The sequence below is a fragment of the Phyllobates terribilis genome, unplaced genomic scaffold (genome assembly GCF_046119375.1).
Source record: "Phyllobates terribilis strain yellow unplaced genomic scaffold, ASM4611937v1 Scaffold_12__6_contigs__length_324123572, whole genome shotgun sequence".
Lineage (NCBI taxonomy): Eukaryota > Metazoa > Chordata > Amphibia > Anura > Dendrobatidae > Phyllobates > Phyllobates terribilis.
This window is the reverse complement of record NW_027362772.1, coordinates 159,835,299-159,851,262: the sequence shown is the minus strand read 5'-3', so window position 1 is coordinate 159,851,262 and position 15,964 is coordinate 159,835,299. Positions and strand designations below refer to the sequence as shown.

The 15,964-nt window shown below is 38.0% G+C and overlaps 1 protein-coding gene across 1 annotated transcript in view; it reads left to right on the top strand.

The window, feature by feature from the left end:
- Window positions 1–15,964, top strand: part of LOC141171740 (uncharacterized) — a 199,764-nt gene that overhangs the window by 126,657 nt on the left and 57,143 nt on the right. Inside the window, exons 97-110 of the mRNA XM_073655384.1 lie at window positions 38–57; window positions 645–668; window positions 2,488–2,590; window positions 4,490–4,533; window positions 4,622–4,721; window positions 5,207–5,308; window positions 6,002–6,021; window positions 9,261–9,296; window positions 10,093–10,198; window positions 10,370–10,471; window positions 11,249–11,280; window positions 12,359–12,458; window positions 13,340–13,356; window positions 15,186–15,203. Coding sequence (XP_073511485.1) covers window positions 38–57; window positions 645–668; window positions 2,488–2,590; window positions 4,490–4,533; window positions 4,622–4,721; window positions 5,207–5,308; window positions 6,002–6,021; window positions 9,261–9,296; window positions 10,093–10,198; window positions 10,370–10,471; window positions 11,249–11,280; window positions 12,359–12,458; window positions 13,340–13,356; window positions 15,186–15,203 — 824 coding nt within the window. The remainder of the gene's footprint in view (window positions 1–37; window positions 58–644; window positions 669–2,487; window positions 2,591–4,489; window positions 4,534–4,621; window positions 4,722–5,206; window positions 5,309–6,001; window positions 6,022–9,260; window positions 9,297–10,092; window positions 10,199–10,369; window positions 10,472–11,248; window positions 11,281–12,358; window positions 12,459–13,339; window positions 13,357–15,185; window positions 15,204–15,964) is intronic.

Sequence of the window (15,964 nt, the reverse complement as noted above, 5' to 3'; positions counted from 1 at the left end):
TACAGTGTTGTAAACTGCATATGTTTTTTTTTTCCAGTACCAGTAACTCCAGTGCCGGTAAGTCAAAAGCTTTATATATTATATCTATTTTTACAGTGTTTATGTATTTAGATTAGCAATTAATTAATTGCCATGTAATTTTAATGAAAGAAGAGAGATAATTAACAAGCCACCCAAATAGATGTTTGACAGCTTGACATTAGGATGCCCATGATGGCAGGACTAAAATATTACCCCATGATGTACATTTATGACAGTGCTGGATTAAAGCATAAGTACAGCTCATATACTTGCGCTTATTAGATTCTAACTAGTGATGAGCGAGTATGTTTGGTTAACCTTTTCGAACAGTAAGCTCGGGTGAGTACCGAGTATCTTCAGCGTACTCGGTGATAAGGTTAAATCGCTCCCGCGTGCATGATTTGCGACTGTTTGACAGCTTTAATACATATGAGGAATGCGAAAGAAACAAGCATTCCTCACATGTATTAAAGCTCATCACTAATTCTAACCCAACTCGTCAATGTCTGGTACTTTTCACTTCTTCATGGACGCAAGCCTCTTATTAACCCTAACATAAGCCAGTAGCTGTTGGCAATAGTTTAACCATGAAGACTTCATTGTTGTGTTTTTTTGCCTTATAGGTTACTTCTCCCACTACTCCTGGGGTAAGTTCATTGAACTTGGGTAAGGCAGTATTTGCACACGGTGTCTTGCAGTGTTTTTCAAATTGATTCATTGGCATTTATTACGGTGAGCTTTTTTTTCAAGTCAACAGTGCTGTGATGTATGATATTCTTCTTTGTCATCGTCATAGACTTCTCTAGAGGACTTGAAAAAATTTTTTAAAATATTCCAAATATAAAAAATTGCACCAAAACACTTGTAAAAAAAATTATTAAGTTTGCAAAAAATAGTGTCTGTGAAGGAGCCTTTAAATAGGTTTTCTCCAAATTGCAAGTTATTCCCTATACCTGGGATAGAGGACAACTTACTGATCACTGGGGGTCCAACCATTGGGACCCCCAGCAATCTCCATGACCCTGAGATTGGGACTCTACAGTATCCCATCTTAAATAGTGCACATTTTTGGCCTCCACCCCAGCTATTTCTGGTAGTTTTCTAGACAATGAATGGAACAGAGGACGAGCATGCGTACATAGTCACATTGTCATGGTTGATGGGTATCCCAACTGTTGTACCCCGAGTAATCAGCAAATGATCCCCTATTTTTTGAATATTGGATAACTTGCATCTTGGTGAAAACCTCTTTAAAGGTCCGTTGTTCCAGTTTTTATAGTCTTACGTGTTTTAAAAGGGTTGTCCCATCTTGGACATCTATGGCTATTATTAGGGTTCATCAGTAGTTTCCAACTTTTCTTACCCTAAGAGCCACATTCAGCTGTAACAGATGGTCATGAGCCACATCCAGAGTGCTCCAAGTAGTGACATCTAGTTCCCTAACCCTTCCCCAGTAGTTACAGCCAGAGCCCCCCATTATCGGGATGATATCTAAAGCTGCCAACCAGAAATCACACCAAGACCTCATGCTGCCCTGCTTTATACCCATCATACTTACATCATGGTTTTCTCACTTTACTCCCATTTGATATTCTCACACTAAGCACTACAAACTACACTATTGCTTCTATCCTCAAGCGCCCCCCTATTTGGCACCACCATCCTGTCTCCAGCTAACCATATTTATCTCTCCACCCCCATGGCCAATGAATGTCCATCCAGATCTGCACTTCTGCACAAGGCAGCTCAGAAAAGTCACCATCTGGAAACCTCATCATAGCTGTTTGCTAATGCACTAAGCCGGCAGACAGACGTGAGCCACACAACATGGGCCCACGATCCACATGTGATTCCCAAGGGAGACCTCTAGGGTAGATAGTTAGGATATCTGAAAGATGTGGGTCCTGCAGCTGAGAACTACATCTGTCTTTAGAACAAGAGGTGACGGTACACACAGGGCTGTCTCCACTAGCCTCCATAGGAATGCTGGATCTCCCAAAGCAATGAATAAAGAGAGAGGTGCACATGCATGGCCACCTCTCCATTCTATAAGAGTCCATGATGGGCCCCTTTTTTGAGACCAGCTCTGGGGTAGATAAGACATCCAATAGATGTGGATTCTGACTCTGAGAACAACATCTGTTTTGAGAACAAAAGGGGACCATACACACAGGGCTGTCTCCATTAGCTTCCAGAGGAATGCTCGAGTTCCCAAAGCAATGAATAAAGAGAGCACGGCCACCTCTCCATTCTATAAGTGTCCATGATGAGCCCCTTTTTGAGACCCGCACCCATCAGACATTTTGACATATTCTATTAATTAATATCCTACCACTTTTTTCTAATTGTAAAAATGCAGGAGATCAGAATACGAAACCGGATAGCACCAAATTAGCAGCTTACAAGAAATTGAGACAACACAATTATAATCACATAGTTTATTCCCTCTTTTCTCTGTTCCTTCAGCAATGTTTTGGTGTTACATGCATCAAACCTGAGTGTGGCGAAAATGAGAAGCAAATTGTGAAAGTTAACTCCAATGATCCCTGCTGCCCCTCGTATGATTGTAGTAAGTTTTCTTTTTATTTCAATGTAATGCACCTTTACAATAGAAGTCATTTTAATTGTTGACCCAAAGTAGAAGTAAAGATGTGTTTTTGGTAGAACGCTAAGGCTATGTTCACATGCACCATTTTTGAGTGCGGATTATATTTGGGCTTTGTCTACAGTCAGGGGAAAATCAACAACTGTGTGCATGAGATTTCTGAAATTGCTTAGCTTTGGCCGATACTGTAAAAAGCAGCTTTTAATGCTGAAAAAAAACGCTGTTAAAACGCAACGTGTGAACATAGCCTAAGGTTTTGGATAATTTATGTTGGAAAGTGTCCTGTAAATAGGTTGACCACTGAGTATCCTGTTATTAGAACCTTTAACTATCTGTTTTAATCTGTTGAGGAAACTGAAAGCAAGTGTTTACTTTCCCTATAGCAAACCCAGAGGACAAATAGAGTATTACAGGCTGCCTAATTAAGTAAATGGACCATCAATTCAATATCTGGACAACCTAGGTCCTGCAAAAAGACTCTCCTTGTTATGACTCTCTGCTCTGGCTAGTTGATGAAGGATTTTACAGGATCATAAAGAACCTTTACTATTATAGTAAAGAAATAAATGTAAATTAAAATGTTCATACTGATGATAATAGAGTCTATAAAAAATACATGCGACTACGTTTTTCTATCCTTGTGATGTTTATCATGAGAAATACATCAAGAAAAGTTAGATTTTTGGCATCCCATGACTTTGATGAGGACAAGGCTGTGATCCTGATGAACATACAGTATGTCTTTATTTTTCATCAGGTTTGCCAACTGTCCAGAAATTTCTGGACAGTCTGTGAAATTAGAGCACCTTTCATCCAGTCCAAAATTGAAGAGTCCATGATTTTTTTGAAGCTGGGAAAACTTGCACAGTTTATTGTGACTGTAATTATCATCATGCACAGTTCACAGAGAATGCATTTAGTGTCTTCATATCCAACTTATGGGCTGCAAACATGTATCTCTCATAATCATGAACATTAAATTTCATTTTAAATTTTTATTTCATAAGTCAGTAGTACACATAAAAATAAGCAACTTTGTAATATATAATAATAATATTAATAGTATATCTTATCAGAGAAATCTACTTCTTTCTCCTCCTGGACTGATTTTTCACTCTCAATTCGTGGATAAAGTCTCTAGTTAGTGAAGACAGATTATTTACATTACTGAGATGGGAGATGACAGTTGGTGCTTTTAAAATTCTATGGAGAGTGGAGGAGGAGCTAGAGGCAGACACAGACATTCTGCTGCAAGTTCTACATGGGAGATGACAGTTGGTGCTCAGAAAGTTTTATAAAGAACTATAACTGCCAGAAGAACGTGCAATGTAATGTCTATGTCTGCCTCTAGCTCCTCCCTCCTCTTCCCCATCCCTTCTCCATAGAACTTTATGAGCACCAACTCTCACCTTCTATCTCAATAAGTCTGAATTCACTGAATACAGATTATATCTGTGAATTGAGAATATTAGATCAACAATAACATATCTTACAAAGTTTCTTATTTTCATTTGTACTATTAATTTATGGAAATAAAAATTAAAATGAAGGGTTCTCTCTAACTGTTCCTTAATTTGTCTGTTAAAATTGTTGGCTATCCGTGATTTTTGGAGAAGCTGTCAGGTGAAAAATAAAAAAAATAAAGTCAGCAATCCTTTTTTTTTTCCCCATGTACAAACTATGTAACTATGCAAATGAAGAAAAACCAAGTGGCTGTCACTATGACTGGTGAAAAATGAAGTGTGCAATCAATTTCCGATAAGACTGCATAGATTCAATTCACCTACTAATACTGTGCAATAAAATAATGTGGCAGTGAGAATAAAATGTAGCGCTAATATAGAAATGTTTTATTATTTCCAGTACCACCGCCAACACCACCATCAAGTACGCCTGAGATACCAAATGTAAGTATGATTCCGCACCATAACCAGATACTATCATTCGCGGACACAACCAATTTTTGCTCATTTTTAATCTTTTTTGTTATTTCAGAACTGTGATCATGAATGTCCAGTGATTGATTGCTTTAAAGTAGGTGCCTCCGAAGAGTATGTTGGAGGAGATGACCCATGTTGTCCAGATTTTAAATGCGGTAAGTTGCAACTGGCAGGAAGGCAATGAGTGATCGGCGAGCACTGAAATGCTCGAGTCCTTGATGCTCGAATCGAGCAGGTCGGACACTTGGACGGGCTCAACTCGAGTAGCGAGCATAACGGAAGTCAATGGGAGACTCAAGCGTTTTTCAGGGAAACCCTAACAGGAGGGCTGGGGGTAACTGAATCACAGCAACTGGCACCTTGTCACATTATTAGAGGACCCTTCTAGGAAAAAGGGATCCTTGAAAGCAAACATTTCCAAACTTGCTACTATCTCTTTTATTTTTAATCAGAGGGGACTATTAATGATTATAAAAAGTTGTGATGGACTGTTGGAATTTACAGACTTTTACATTTCAGATTGTGGAAATTTCTCAGCGACAAATTGTTAATAAGAAGAATTATTTATCAGATCCAATATCAGTTTTGGTGATAAGACAAGCGAAAAGTACGGTAAACCCCTATATTTATTTTTTTACAGTATGTCAGCCCTGCAACCCTGCTCCAACCTGCGGAGACAACAGCCAAGCAGTGGTTACAGAGTTTGACCCAAATTCAGAATGCTGTCCAACATATGACTGCCGTAAGTATTAGTTAATGTTAGCAGCAGGGTTTGGGGTTTCCAAATAATTCAATTGTGACTTTTTAAAAAGTAAAAACAAAAATTGCACAAATGTACTCGATAACCCTCCCCAGAGTAATTTTTTCATACTCCAGGTATTTTGCGCAAATTTGGCTCCACTTTTTGCTCAAAAATTTAGCAAAACAGTTTAAAGACAAAAGTAAAGAGTATGGGGTCATAATTGCTTTTGCACCTTTATTTTCTCTAGTTTTTGATGTTTTCCACTTGTTTTTTGTTTACGCAACATTTATCTAATTTATTAATTTCTCACTCATTTGCACCTTTTTTAAAGTCACTTTTTATATGTTCAACTATTATTTTTCGTAGTTTGCCAATTTGGGTGGGATTTGGGGTTTCCAAATTATCATTTGTGATATTTTGATAAAAGTCACTTTTTTTGTGTGCAAATGTACTCCAAATGACCTTCAGAATTGTTTACTCAAATTTTGTAAAAGGTGTGACTTTTTGCGCTCAAAAGGTAAAAAAACAAAAATAAAGAACTTTGAACGTAATTCATGCACCATTTTGAAGAACTTGGTGCAAAAATATCAATACCAAAAGACAAAATAAAGACACGCAAAGATTTCTTCTTTTTTTTAACGTGACCTGAAAATTTTTCTAATAAAACATATCCATGTTTTTCCTTTATTTTAGAGTTTAAACCGGAAACAACAGTAAGTATATTGTTTGTTTGTATAAATTCTTAATTTTTTTTAAATCGTAATTGGTACTTTGAGGATCTCTGTTTGTAGCACATTAACAAAAAAATTATCAAACCTAAATTAGTGTATACAATTATGTCCAGTTATTATCCCCTCTCAAAATGCCATTCATGGGGTTAAAAAATAGTGAGACAAATAGATTCATCATATGCCAACTGTCCTGAATTTGTTTGAAATGTTCCAATTTTTCATAGATAGTCTTGGCAAATTTGCAGTGTAATGGACCAACTGAGATGGGGTTTACGTCAAATTGGTGTTTTGGAGCTAAATTGACCGGAAAATAGGACTAAAATGTTCCTACATGGCTAAAACAAATGGCCCCCGTTACATAACAAATTTGGTTGATTTTGGACTACCTGAAAATCAGAAAATTTAAGCTCAAATTTATCAAACAATTTGAACCAAAAAAAGAGGTACAACTGTTTGAAAATTATTTTACAATTTGTAGTTGCGTAAAAATGTAGTAATTTTTGTGCCAGCTCCAACAATTTTTAAAAAAATTAGCATGAGAGATGTGGCCGAGTGCAACCCGACAAACTCAACGCCATAGTATCGCAATATGTTTCTAGTAAAAAAATGTGGTTGTCACTTTTTACAGCCTCACAACCAAAGAGGAAAAGGATAGCCTTGGAGGAATGTATATACAAATAATGAACCAAATGGGAAAACCCATATTATTATCTCTCTCTAAACAGGCTATAAAATTTAACTTTTAATCTTTATATTAAAATATGAATGTAGAGGGTATTAAAATATTATCCCTAATCAGCCAAAATGATAAATAGACTAGCGGCGTCATCAGGGGATGGTGAAACATGTTGGGGGACATGTGCTGAGATTTATTTATCCCATTCAGCTCTAGTGATGACACCCCACGGTACCATCAGAACGTCATAGATTTTAGTCTATTTATCATTTTGGCTGATTAGGGATAATATATTAATACTCTCTACATTCACCTTTTATAGCCTACACCAACAACTACTTAGGAAAGTTATGACCAGATTGTATGAGATAAAAGAAGACATGTCACCAGGTTGGTCAAAAGTTATGAGCTGTTATCTTATTCCTACTCCTCCACTGAGTATTCTGATTTTTTTTCCAAATCTACCATATCATTCTGGAAATATGGGCCTTTTTATTTAAAGCTAATTTGTATGGTATTTAACAAGAGGGCGTGGCTCTAATATTGATAATAGCAAGCAGCCTGAGGACACGCCCCGGAGGATCCTGTGAGCAGCTCTCCTTTAGAAAAGACCATAAAAATTAGCACTTAATAAAAAAAGGTCCTTCTTTCTGTAACCGTATGGTAGATTATTAAAAAAGAAAAAATATAATAGTCAGGGGAGCAGTGAGAATAAAATAAGAAAAAAAAGTAACTAGTTTTGATCTAGTGATAGGTAGTCATTGTGTCCATTCCTTTAAAATCCATTCCTCAAGACATATAATGTGAAATAACAGATGAGGAATAAGTGGACTATTGATTGGTTGGTTGAAGATGTACAGTACAGACCAAAAGTTTGGACACACTTTCTTTCTTTTAAAGATTTTTCTGTATTTTCATGACTATGAAAATTGTACATTCACACTGAAGGCATCAAAACTATGAATTAACACATGTGGAATTATATACTTAACAAAAAAAGTGTGAAACAACTGAAAATATGTCTTATATTCTAGGTTCTTCAAAGTAGCCACCTTTTGCTTTGATGACTTGCTTTGCACACTCTTGCCATTCTCTTGATGAGCTTCAAGAGGTAGTCACCGGAAATGGTCTTCCAACAATCTTGAAGGAGTTCTCAGAGATGCTTAGCACTTGTTGGCGCTTTTGCCTTCACTCTGCGGTCCAGCTCACCCCAAACCATCTCGATTGGGTTCAGGTCTGGTGACTGTAGAGGCCAGGTCATCTGGTGTAGCACCCCATCACTCTCCTTCTTGGTCAAATAGCCCTTACACAGCCTGGAGGTGTGTTTGGGGTCATTGTCCTGTTGAAAAATAAATGATGGTCCAACTAAACGCAAACCGGATGGAATAGCATGCCACTGCAAGATGCTGTGGTAGCCATGCTGGTTCAATATGCCTTCAATTTTGAATAAATCCCCAACAGTGTCACCAGCAAAGCAGCCACACACCATCACACCTCCTCCATGCTTCACGGTGGGAACCAGGCATGTAGAGTCCATCCGTTCACCTTTTCTGCTTCGCACAAAGACACGGTGGTTGGAACCAAAGATCTCAAATTTGGACTCATCAGACCAAAACACAGATTTCCACTGGTCTAATGTCCATTCCTTGTGTTCTTTAGCCCAAACAAGTCTCTTCTGCTTGTTGCCTGTCCTTAGCAGTGGTTTCCTAGCAGCTATTTTATCATGAAGGCCTGCTGCACAAAGTCTCCTCTTAACAGTTGTTGTAGAGATGTGTCTGCTGCTAGAACTCTGTGTGGCATTGACCTGGTCTCTAATCTGAGCTTCTGTTAACCTGCGATTTCTGAGGCTTGTGACACGGATAAACTTATCCTCAGAAGTAGAGGTGACTCTTGGTCTTCCTTTCCTGGGGCGGTCCTCATGTGAGCCAGTTTCTTTGTAGCGCTTGATGGTTTTGGCTACTGCACTTGGGGATACTTTCAAAGTTTTCCTAATTTTTTGGACTGACTGACCTTCATTTCTTAAAGTAATGATGGCCACTCGTTTTTCTTTACTTAGCTGCTTTTTTCTTGCCCTAATACAAATTCTAACAGTCTACTCAGTAGGACTATCAGCTGTGTATCCACCAGACTTCTGCACAACACAACTGATGGTCCCAACCCCATTTATAAGGCAAGAAATCCCACTTATTAAACCTGACAGGGCACACCTGTGAAGTGAAAACCATTCCCGGTGACAACCTCTTGAAGCTCATCAAGAGAATGCCAAGAGTGTGCAAAGCAGTCATCAAAGCAAAAGGTGGCTACTTTGAAGAACCTAGAATATAAGACATATTTTCAGTTGTTTCACACTTTTTTGTAAATATATAGTTCTATATGTGTTAATTCATAGTTTTGATGCCTTCAGTGTGAATGTACAATTTTCATAGTCATGAAAATACAGAAAAATCTTTAAATGAGAAGATGTGTCCAAACTTTTGGTCTGTACTGTAGATTGGAAACATGCAAACATTTTAATAACATTTTTGGATTTTGTGTTTTTTCACAGACTCCCATCTTCATCACTACTCCAATACCTACCCCTGTAAGTTATAACTAGATTGTATGAAATATTAATATATACTAAGAACCTTTATATCCATTGCTCAATATATTCATTAATAAAGTGTACAGTGCACAGACTATCAATGGTGCTGTACAGCTATGTAATATTCTGAAGACATGCTCTCAAAAAAAGATATCAAGACCATAACTATAGGGCGCACCAAGGTCATGGAGCCTTTGAAGCTATGCTAGGTCCCTTTGGTCTATATAATCAGACTATCAGTACAAATATGTATAATAATTGGTGGGACCCTGTTACAAACTTAGCATTGGTGCCCAGGAGCTTCAATGTTCATCCGATAGCAAAGCATATTTTCTTTTGGGCTGTTTTCTTTGCCAATATTCACATTTGACCCAGTAATAGTATATCTGTTTGGGTTGTGGAATAGTCATGAGAATGCACACCTAATCAACCTTGACTCTTCCATGAATTTCCCCATATAATATCGACATAATATCTTGACGTCCAGGCTGAAACTCACATCCCAATGACTAGGAAGCCACAAATAGACACATAGCCTAAACAACGCCCGACAGGATATGGCAAAATCATATTTCTTTCTATAGTCAGTCATCTTAGAATATGTTGAACCACAAGAAAAGGTTTAGGAAGGGTAATAACTGATGCTTTCTGTATGGAAACCAATAGTTTGGATATCTGAACAGACAAAGGCATCGTAGCTTTGAACTTTAGAATGATGGAAATGCCCTTTAATAAAAAAAACAACTTAAAATGATACTGAAAAAATAATCTTGTGACTGCTTACGTATTACAGGACCACTGTTCAAATATACTTTGTGAGCCTGTGGTCTGTACCAAGAAAGGAGCTACTGTCCTAGAATACCCCTGGGCGAATGATTGTTGCCCTCACTATGTGTGCGGTAAGTATCACTATCCACAATGTAAGTAAAACGGATATAGAATAAGAATGGTTGGGATTGATAATTGTTGTATACATTGGGAGGACCACCAGGAGATCTCCATTCACAGAACACAGTTTGCCATAAACCCTACAGACTATATGTAAAGGTGTACATTATCTTTTATTGCAGAGTGCACACAGGCATGCAGTCCCATTCCTCAATGTCAAGATGGCACACCACCGATCAGAACTCAAGACCCCAAAAGTTACTGCTGCCCAGATTACATATGCCGTAAGTGAGCATGGAAATCTGGACATGTGTGCCTGTCCCGTTTATGATATTAAATAAGCTGTATCAAGTTTTGAATGCATTCCCTATTCATTGGATAAGGTATAACTTCTTGGTCACAGAGCGTCCAACTGCTCTTACCACCACTGATCCCAAGAAGTCTTGCATATTCGCCTCTGCTCCATTCATTCTCAATTGGACTGCTGAGTACTGCTCTCGGCAATCTTTGGTCCTCCCATTGAGATTGGAAGAGGCAAAGGCTGTTTTATTTATAAGAGTGTTCCAGTGTAGACAGGCTGCTAATCACCCAATGATTAAGCAAAATGCTCGTTCGTAGGGTGAAATAATCTTTTACGCAGCGCAAAAAAATCATGGTTCTTTAGCGATGCATTGTTGACTTTGGTCTGCCTGCATAAACAGGCATTTAAATGCCTGCTGATCTTTAGCGGCATACCGATCGACCATCATATTGTGCTACCGGTCGGTCCATGTAAATCACCATTTTCAAGATCAATGGGGGTCCTAGTGGTTAGCTCCCCAAATGTTCAGTAAGTTATTTCCTATCATTTTGATTTTGTGATAAGCTTTAAATATGTTGTTGTCATCATTCAAGAAACCCATCATTAACAAGTATACAGAGAAACATTCATGGTATATTTTTTATAATATTTTTTTGAGAAGACCACCCTCATAGAAGACCATTTTTCAAAGCAATTTTGAGCATTTATCTCAAAGAGTTTCACTTCTATCATAATTAATATAAACAATCTTGTGTTCCAGAGCAACCAACTCCGGAGCCCACAACTCCAGAGGTAAGACTTCCCACCATCATTAATATCTGATCCGGTACCATATTGTGTTCCAAAACTGTGTTGGATCATTTTTACATGTTCCATTAGTAGCAGCTAGTGGCGTAACTAGAGTCCGATTGGCCCCTGTGCAAAATTTGGACCTGGGCCCCCACCCCCACATGTTGATTAGATGTATGAGACCTTGTAGCATTCTAATTCCTATAAGGACATATGAGGTGCCTCCCTCACTATGTAGTAATGTCCATCATCCTGGGCTACTTCCTGGTATATAGGTCCCCCAACTTGGGCTAATCATAGTATATATATCCCCCATCCTGGTATATTTGTCCCTTATCCTGGGCTCCATCCTGGTGTATATGTTCCCCATTGTGGTATATATATTCCCCATCCTGGCATATACGTCCTTCATCCTGGTATATATATTCCCCATCCTGGTATATATGTCCCTGATTCAGGCCCCATCCTGGTATATATATCCTCCATCCTGGTATATGTCCTTCATCCAGGCCCTATCTTGGTATATATATCCCCCATCCTCGTATATATGTCCCTTGTTCTGCCGCTGTGCTTTAATGTATAGAAAAAAAATTATTATACTCACCCCCACCATGTGGCGTCCTCTTGTGAAGCAGGCAGCTGACTTCAGCTTGCAACCAATGGGAGCGTCACATGAACGCTGATGTCAGCTGCTGGCTTCTGACTGGCTGGCAGAGTGTATTGCAGTGCCAGACCCGGTGGGTCCCCTGCACTGCAATACATTTCAGTTGAATGTTCAACGAAGGACACACATCTGCCTACACACATTGCCCTAGTGTAGGTGGGCCCCTCACCCAAACGGACCTCTGCGACTGCGATGATTATGCCCCTGGTAGCAACTTATATTTTGTAAATGGGACCTAGACCTCAGACTGTCATAAAAACCCATTAAGGCTGTGTCACTTTAAAAAATAAAAATAAAACAGCCATCAGTCGATTAAATTTCTCCCAAAGTCACCCCTCTTTAGTATTAGCTTAGACATAGAAAAATATGTAATATAACAAAGCCAATCTATTCAATATCTATCTGTCTCTGTTACAGCCTTGCGCCGATATTCCCTGTTTTGTCCCACCTTGTGACTCACCGGCTGTTCTCGTTGAAGTTCCTGGAGATGACCATTGCTGCAAGAACTATGAATGCAGTAAGTCAATAGCCCATCTTTTCTCCATGTGATTAGTGGATCAAATCCATTTTGAGGTGGGGAGGGGGAGTTTAAAGCATAGTTTCAATGTCGATGCTATTAAAAGTGAATGTTTACCCTTTTAAAGAGTATGTATCAGTAGGATCAATTATACTAAGCCGTCTATATGGGCATGTAGGTCATAGGGAGTTGAATAAAATGATACCTTGATATCTGCAATCCAATGTCTTATTCCCATAGATCAGGAGAGCGGACTGTCAGTCATTACATGTCTCACACTGGTAACGCCCCCTTCCATGTTAAATAAACTCTGGAGGCAGATTCTCCGGGAGAGCTATTGTCCTGCCCATAGATCTTAACAGCTTATTTGCATATGAAAAAAGTAGATTTCTCTTCAATAAGACATTGGATCAGAAAATGTCAAGGTGGCTTAGGAGAGTAGATCTGAATGACAGATTCCTTTTAAGGAGAACCTTTCAGTTGTTTTATTTGCATCCAAACCTCCCCCACTATAATACAGTGCTGTCCCAGTACTTTTTATAGTGATCATTTCTTAGCTCCAACAATGACATAATTCTGAAGGCAATGTGCGCCACATTCAAATTAATAAAGGAAGTAGGGAGACTCTACCCAGAAGTTTGGGGTACTCTAATCCCTCCCACTATGAATTGACTGACATATACAGGACATTCCCTAAGCCTTTCTGAAATCCCAAACCTGTACTGTTGACGTCTACTTTCAGCGCATGCGCCGTAAAGCAGAACATCCTTGCCTTTACTTGCACAGTGTTATCCAGTAGAGCTTAAAATGCATTAAATTGTACAATAAATTAATAGAAATTATCGTGAACTAATGTAACTTTGCTTTGCATCATTTCACAGTACCTCCTATGACTCCTGTAAGTACCCAAAATATACTTTTTATATATGCTTTTTATATTGTATTATTCCTTCCCTCTGTTTCATAAATTGAATTGTTATTTTTCTTCCCGTTATATTTTTTATTTCTCACAATTTACTTTTATGCAGCTGCGTAATTTTTTTTTAAATGATCCATTTAAATAAATACAGTAGAATTTTTTATTTTTTTTTACCATATATAATTTCTATGATTGTTTTTGGTATTTGTATGTATTTATTTATATAGGACATTAAAATGTTATTATAATTTATGTTTTCTTTTTCTGGTCAGTTATATTTATTGTACTAGATTTATAAATTTTGGCAGATTTAAAAAAAATATATATATATATATTTTTTTTTTAAATGGCTAAAATCTTTATATACATATGTATATATACTTAAGATTTTTGAGTGACATTTATAATATATATATATATATATATATATATATACAGTGCACATAAACAAATATATAGATTTTTTATTATTCTTCTTTAAATACATAAGATACCATACTTGATAAGAAATCTAGGTAAATCAGACTTATTGTATGCATCAGTATTACCCATAGATAGATATATACATTGGACTAGATCCATTCGGGAAAAATTAACTAACAAACAAGAAAAAACGAACAAGAAAGATCAAGATAAAGCAGGGTAAATTAAAAAACCTTTAATGAATCATGGTTAGGCCAGTGGGTGGCACTGCAAAGACAGGCGCTCATACAAGAAAAATCTAAACAAGTGAAAGTTATAATAAACCGTTTACAATTCCCATGGACATAAGATATATATTAGTACAGATCAATATAAATTATATGGTACATGATTATACAGGACAATAAATCTTGTATATAGCATGACACATAAAGAGGCATAAGGAGTTGATAAGTCCGAAATGGCTTCTCTGAACTGAGCAAAGTGCCTTAGTGCAGTCGATAAATAGTTAAAGTGCCGTGCATAATTGTAAACACTAAGCCTGATAGTATCAGCAGGGTAAGCCAAAAGAATTTCCAACATATGATAAATCCATTCACAATATGGTTAATATGCAATGTGCCATATGGAAATATATGCTATGAGATCGAAAAGAAACCTTCTCATGTCATACCTATATGGTCCAGGAGAGCTGTGTGGCGCCTACCCCTACGCGCGTTTCGGCATGAAGCCTTCGTCAGGTATCTTTTAAATACAGTATATACTTGTGCTGCTTTTTTTTTTTTAGATTTTTGAGTAATGCTCTCTAATTAAAAAATAAATTAAATTACTCAATGAGAAAGGATACAAACAAAGCCTGTGCAGGTTCCAGTAACAGTAGGATCACGCGACTGTTTTCTCCACATCCGAGAAAAACGATCTGACTAATCTGATCAGACTTTGATCAGAGTGTCATCAATTTTTCTCGAACCTAGAGAGAATAAAAACAAGTTTCTCCACCTTCTTCATTCTATCAGTCCATGAAAATCTGACTGTACTCCGATGTCATTTGAGTGCAGTTAGATTTTTTCATGGACACATTGACTTGCATTTCTGATTTTGATTCAACACTCGGCTCAAAATTAGACATGTCTCTGATTTTTTCCGCTGACCACTCGGTCCAAGGAAAATATCGGACATGTGCAAAACCCCATAGAATATCATAGGTGCGAGTGCTATCAGTGAAAACCACAAATAGCACTCATACGAGAAAATCGGTCAAGTGCACGAGTTCTACACAGTACCATTCAGAGAGAAAATACTAGACTTAGCTATAAGGTATATGTTTCCAGAACTTGTTACATCTTACTTGATTTAATGATAAAAAATTGTAATTTATTTTTCAGCCTCCAACAACGACACCAGTAAGTTCCCTTCAATTATAATTAACCCTTAATCATTGACAGGGTGTGTAAAAGTGTGCAAAAGAGTATGTGTAAAAGCGCGCGTAAGAGCGTGTGTAAGAGCGTGCATAAGAGCATGCGGAAGTGCATGCGTAAGAGCATGCGTAAGAGCATGTGTAAGAGCATGTGTAAGAGCGTGCGTAACTGCGTGAGTAAGACAATGTGTAAGAGCGTGTGTAAGAGCATGCTTAAGAGCATATGTAAGAGCGTGTGTAAGAGCATGCGTAAGAGCGTGCATAAGAATGTGTGTAAGAGCGTGTGTAAGAGCATTTGTAAGAGTGTGCGTAAGAGCGTGTGTAAGAGCATGTGTAAGAGCATGCTTAAGATCATGTGTAAGAGCATGCGTAAGAGCGTGCGTGAGAGCATGCGTAAGAGCGTGGATAAGAGTGTACGTAAGAGCGTGCGTAAGAATATGTGTAAGAGCGTGAGTAAGAGCATGTGTAAGAGCGTGAGTAAGAGCATGTGTAAGCATGCGTAAGAGCGTGCATAAGAGCATGCGTAAGAGCATGTGTAAGAGCGTGCATAAGAGCATGTGTAAGAGCGTGCGTAAGAGCATGGGTAAGAGCGTGCATAAGAGCATGTGTAAGAGCGTGTGTAAGAGCGTGCATAAGAGCGTGTGTAAGAGCATGAGTAAGAGCATGTGTAAGAACATGCTTAAGAGCGTGCATAAGAGCATGTGTAAGAGCATGTGTAAGAGCGTGTGTAAGAGTATGAGCAAGAAT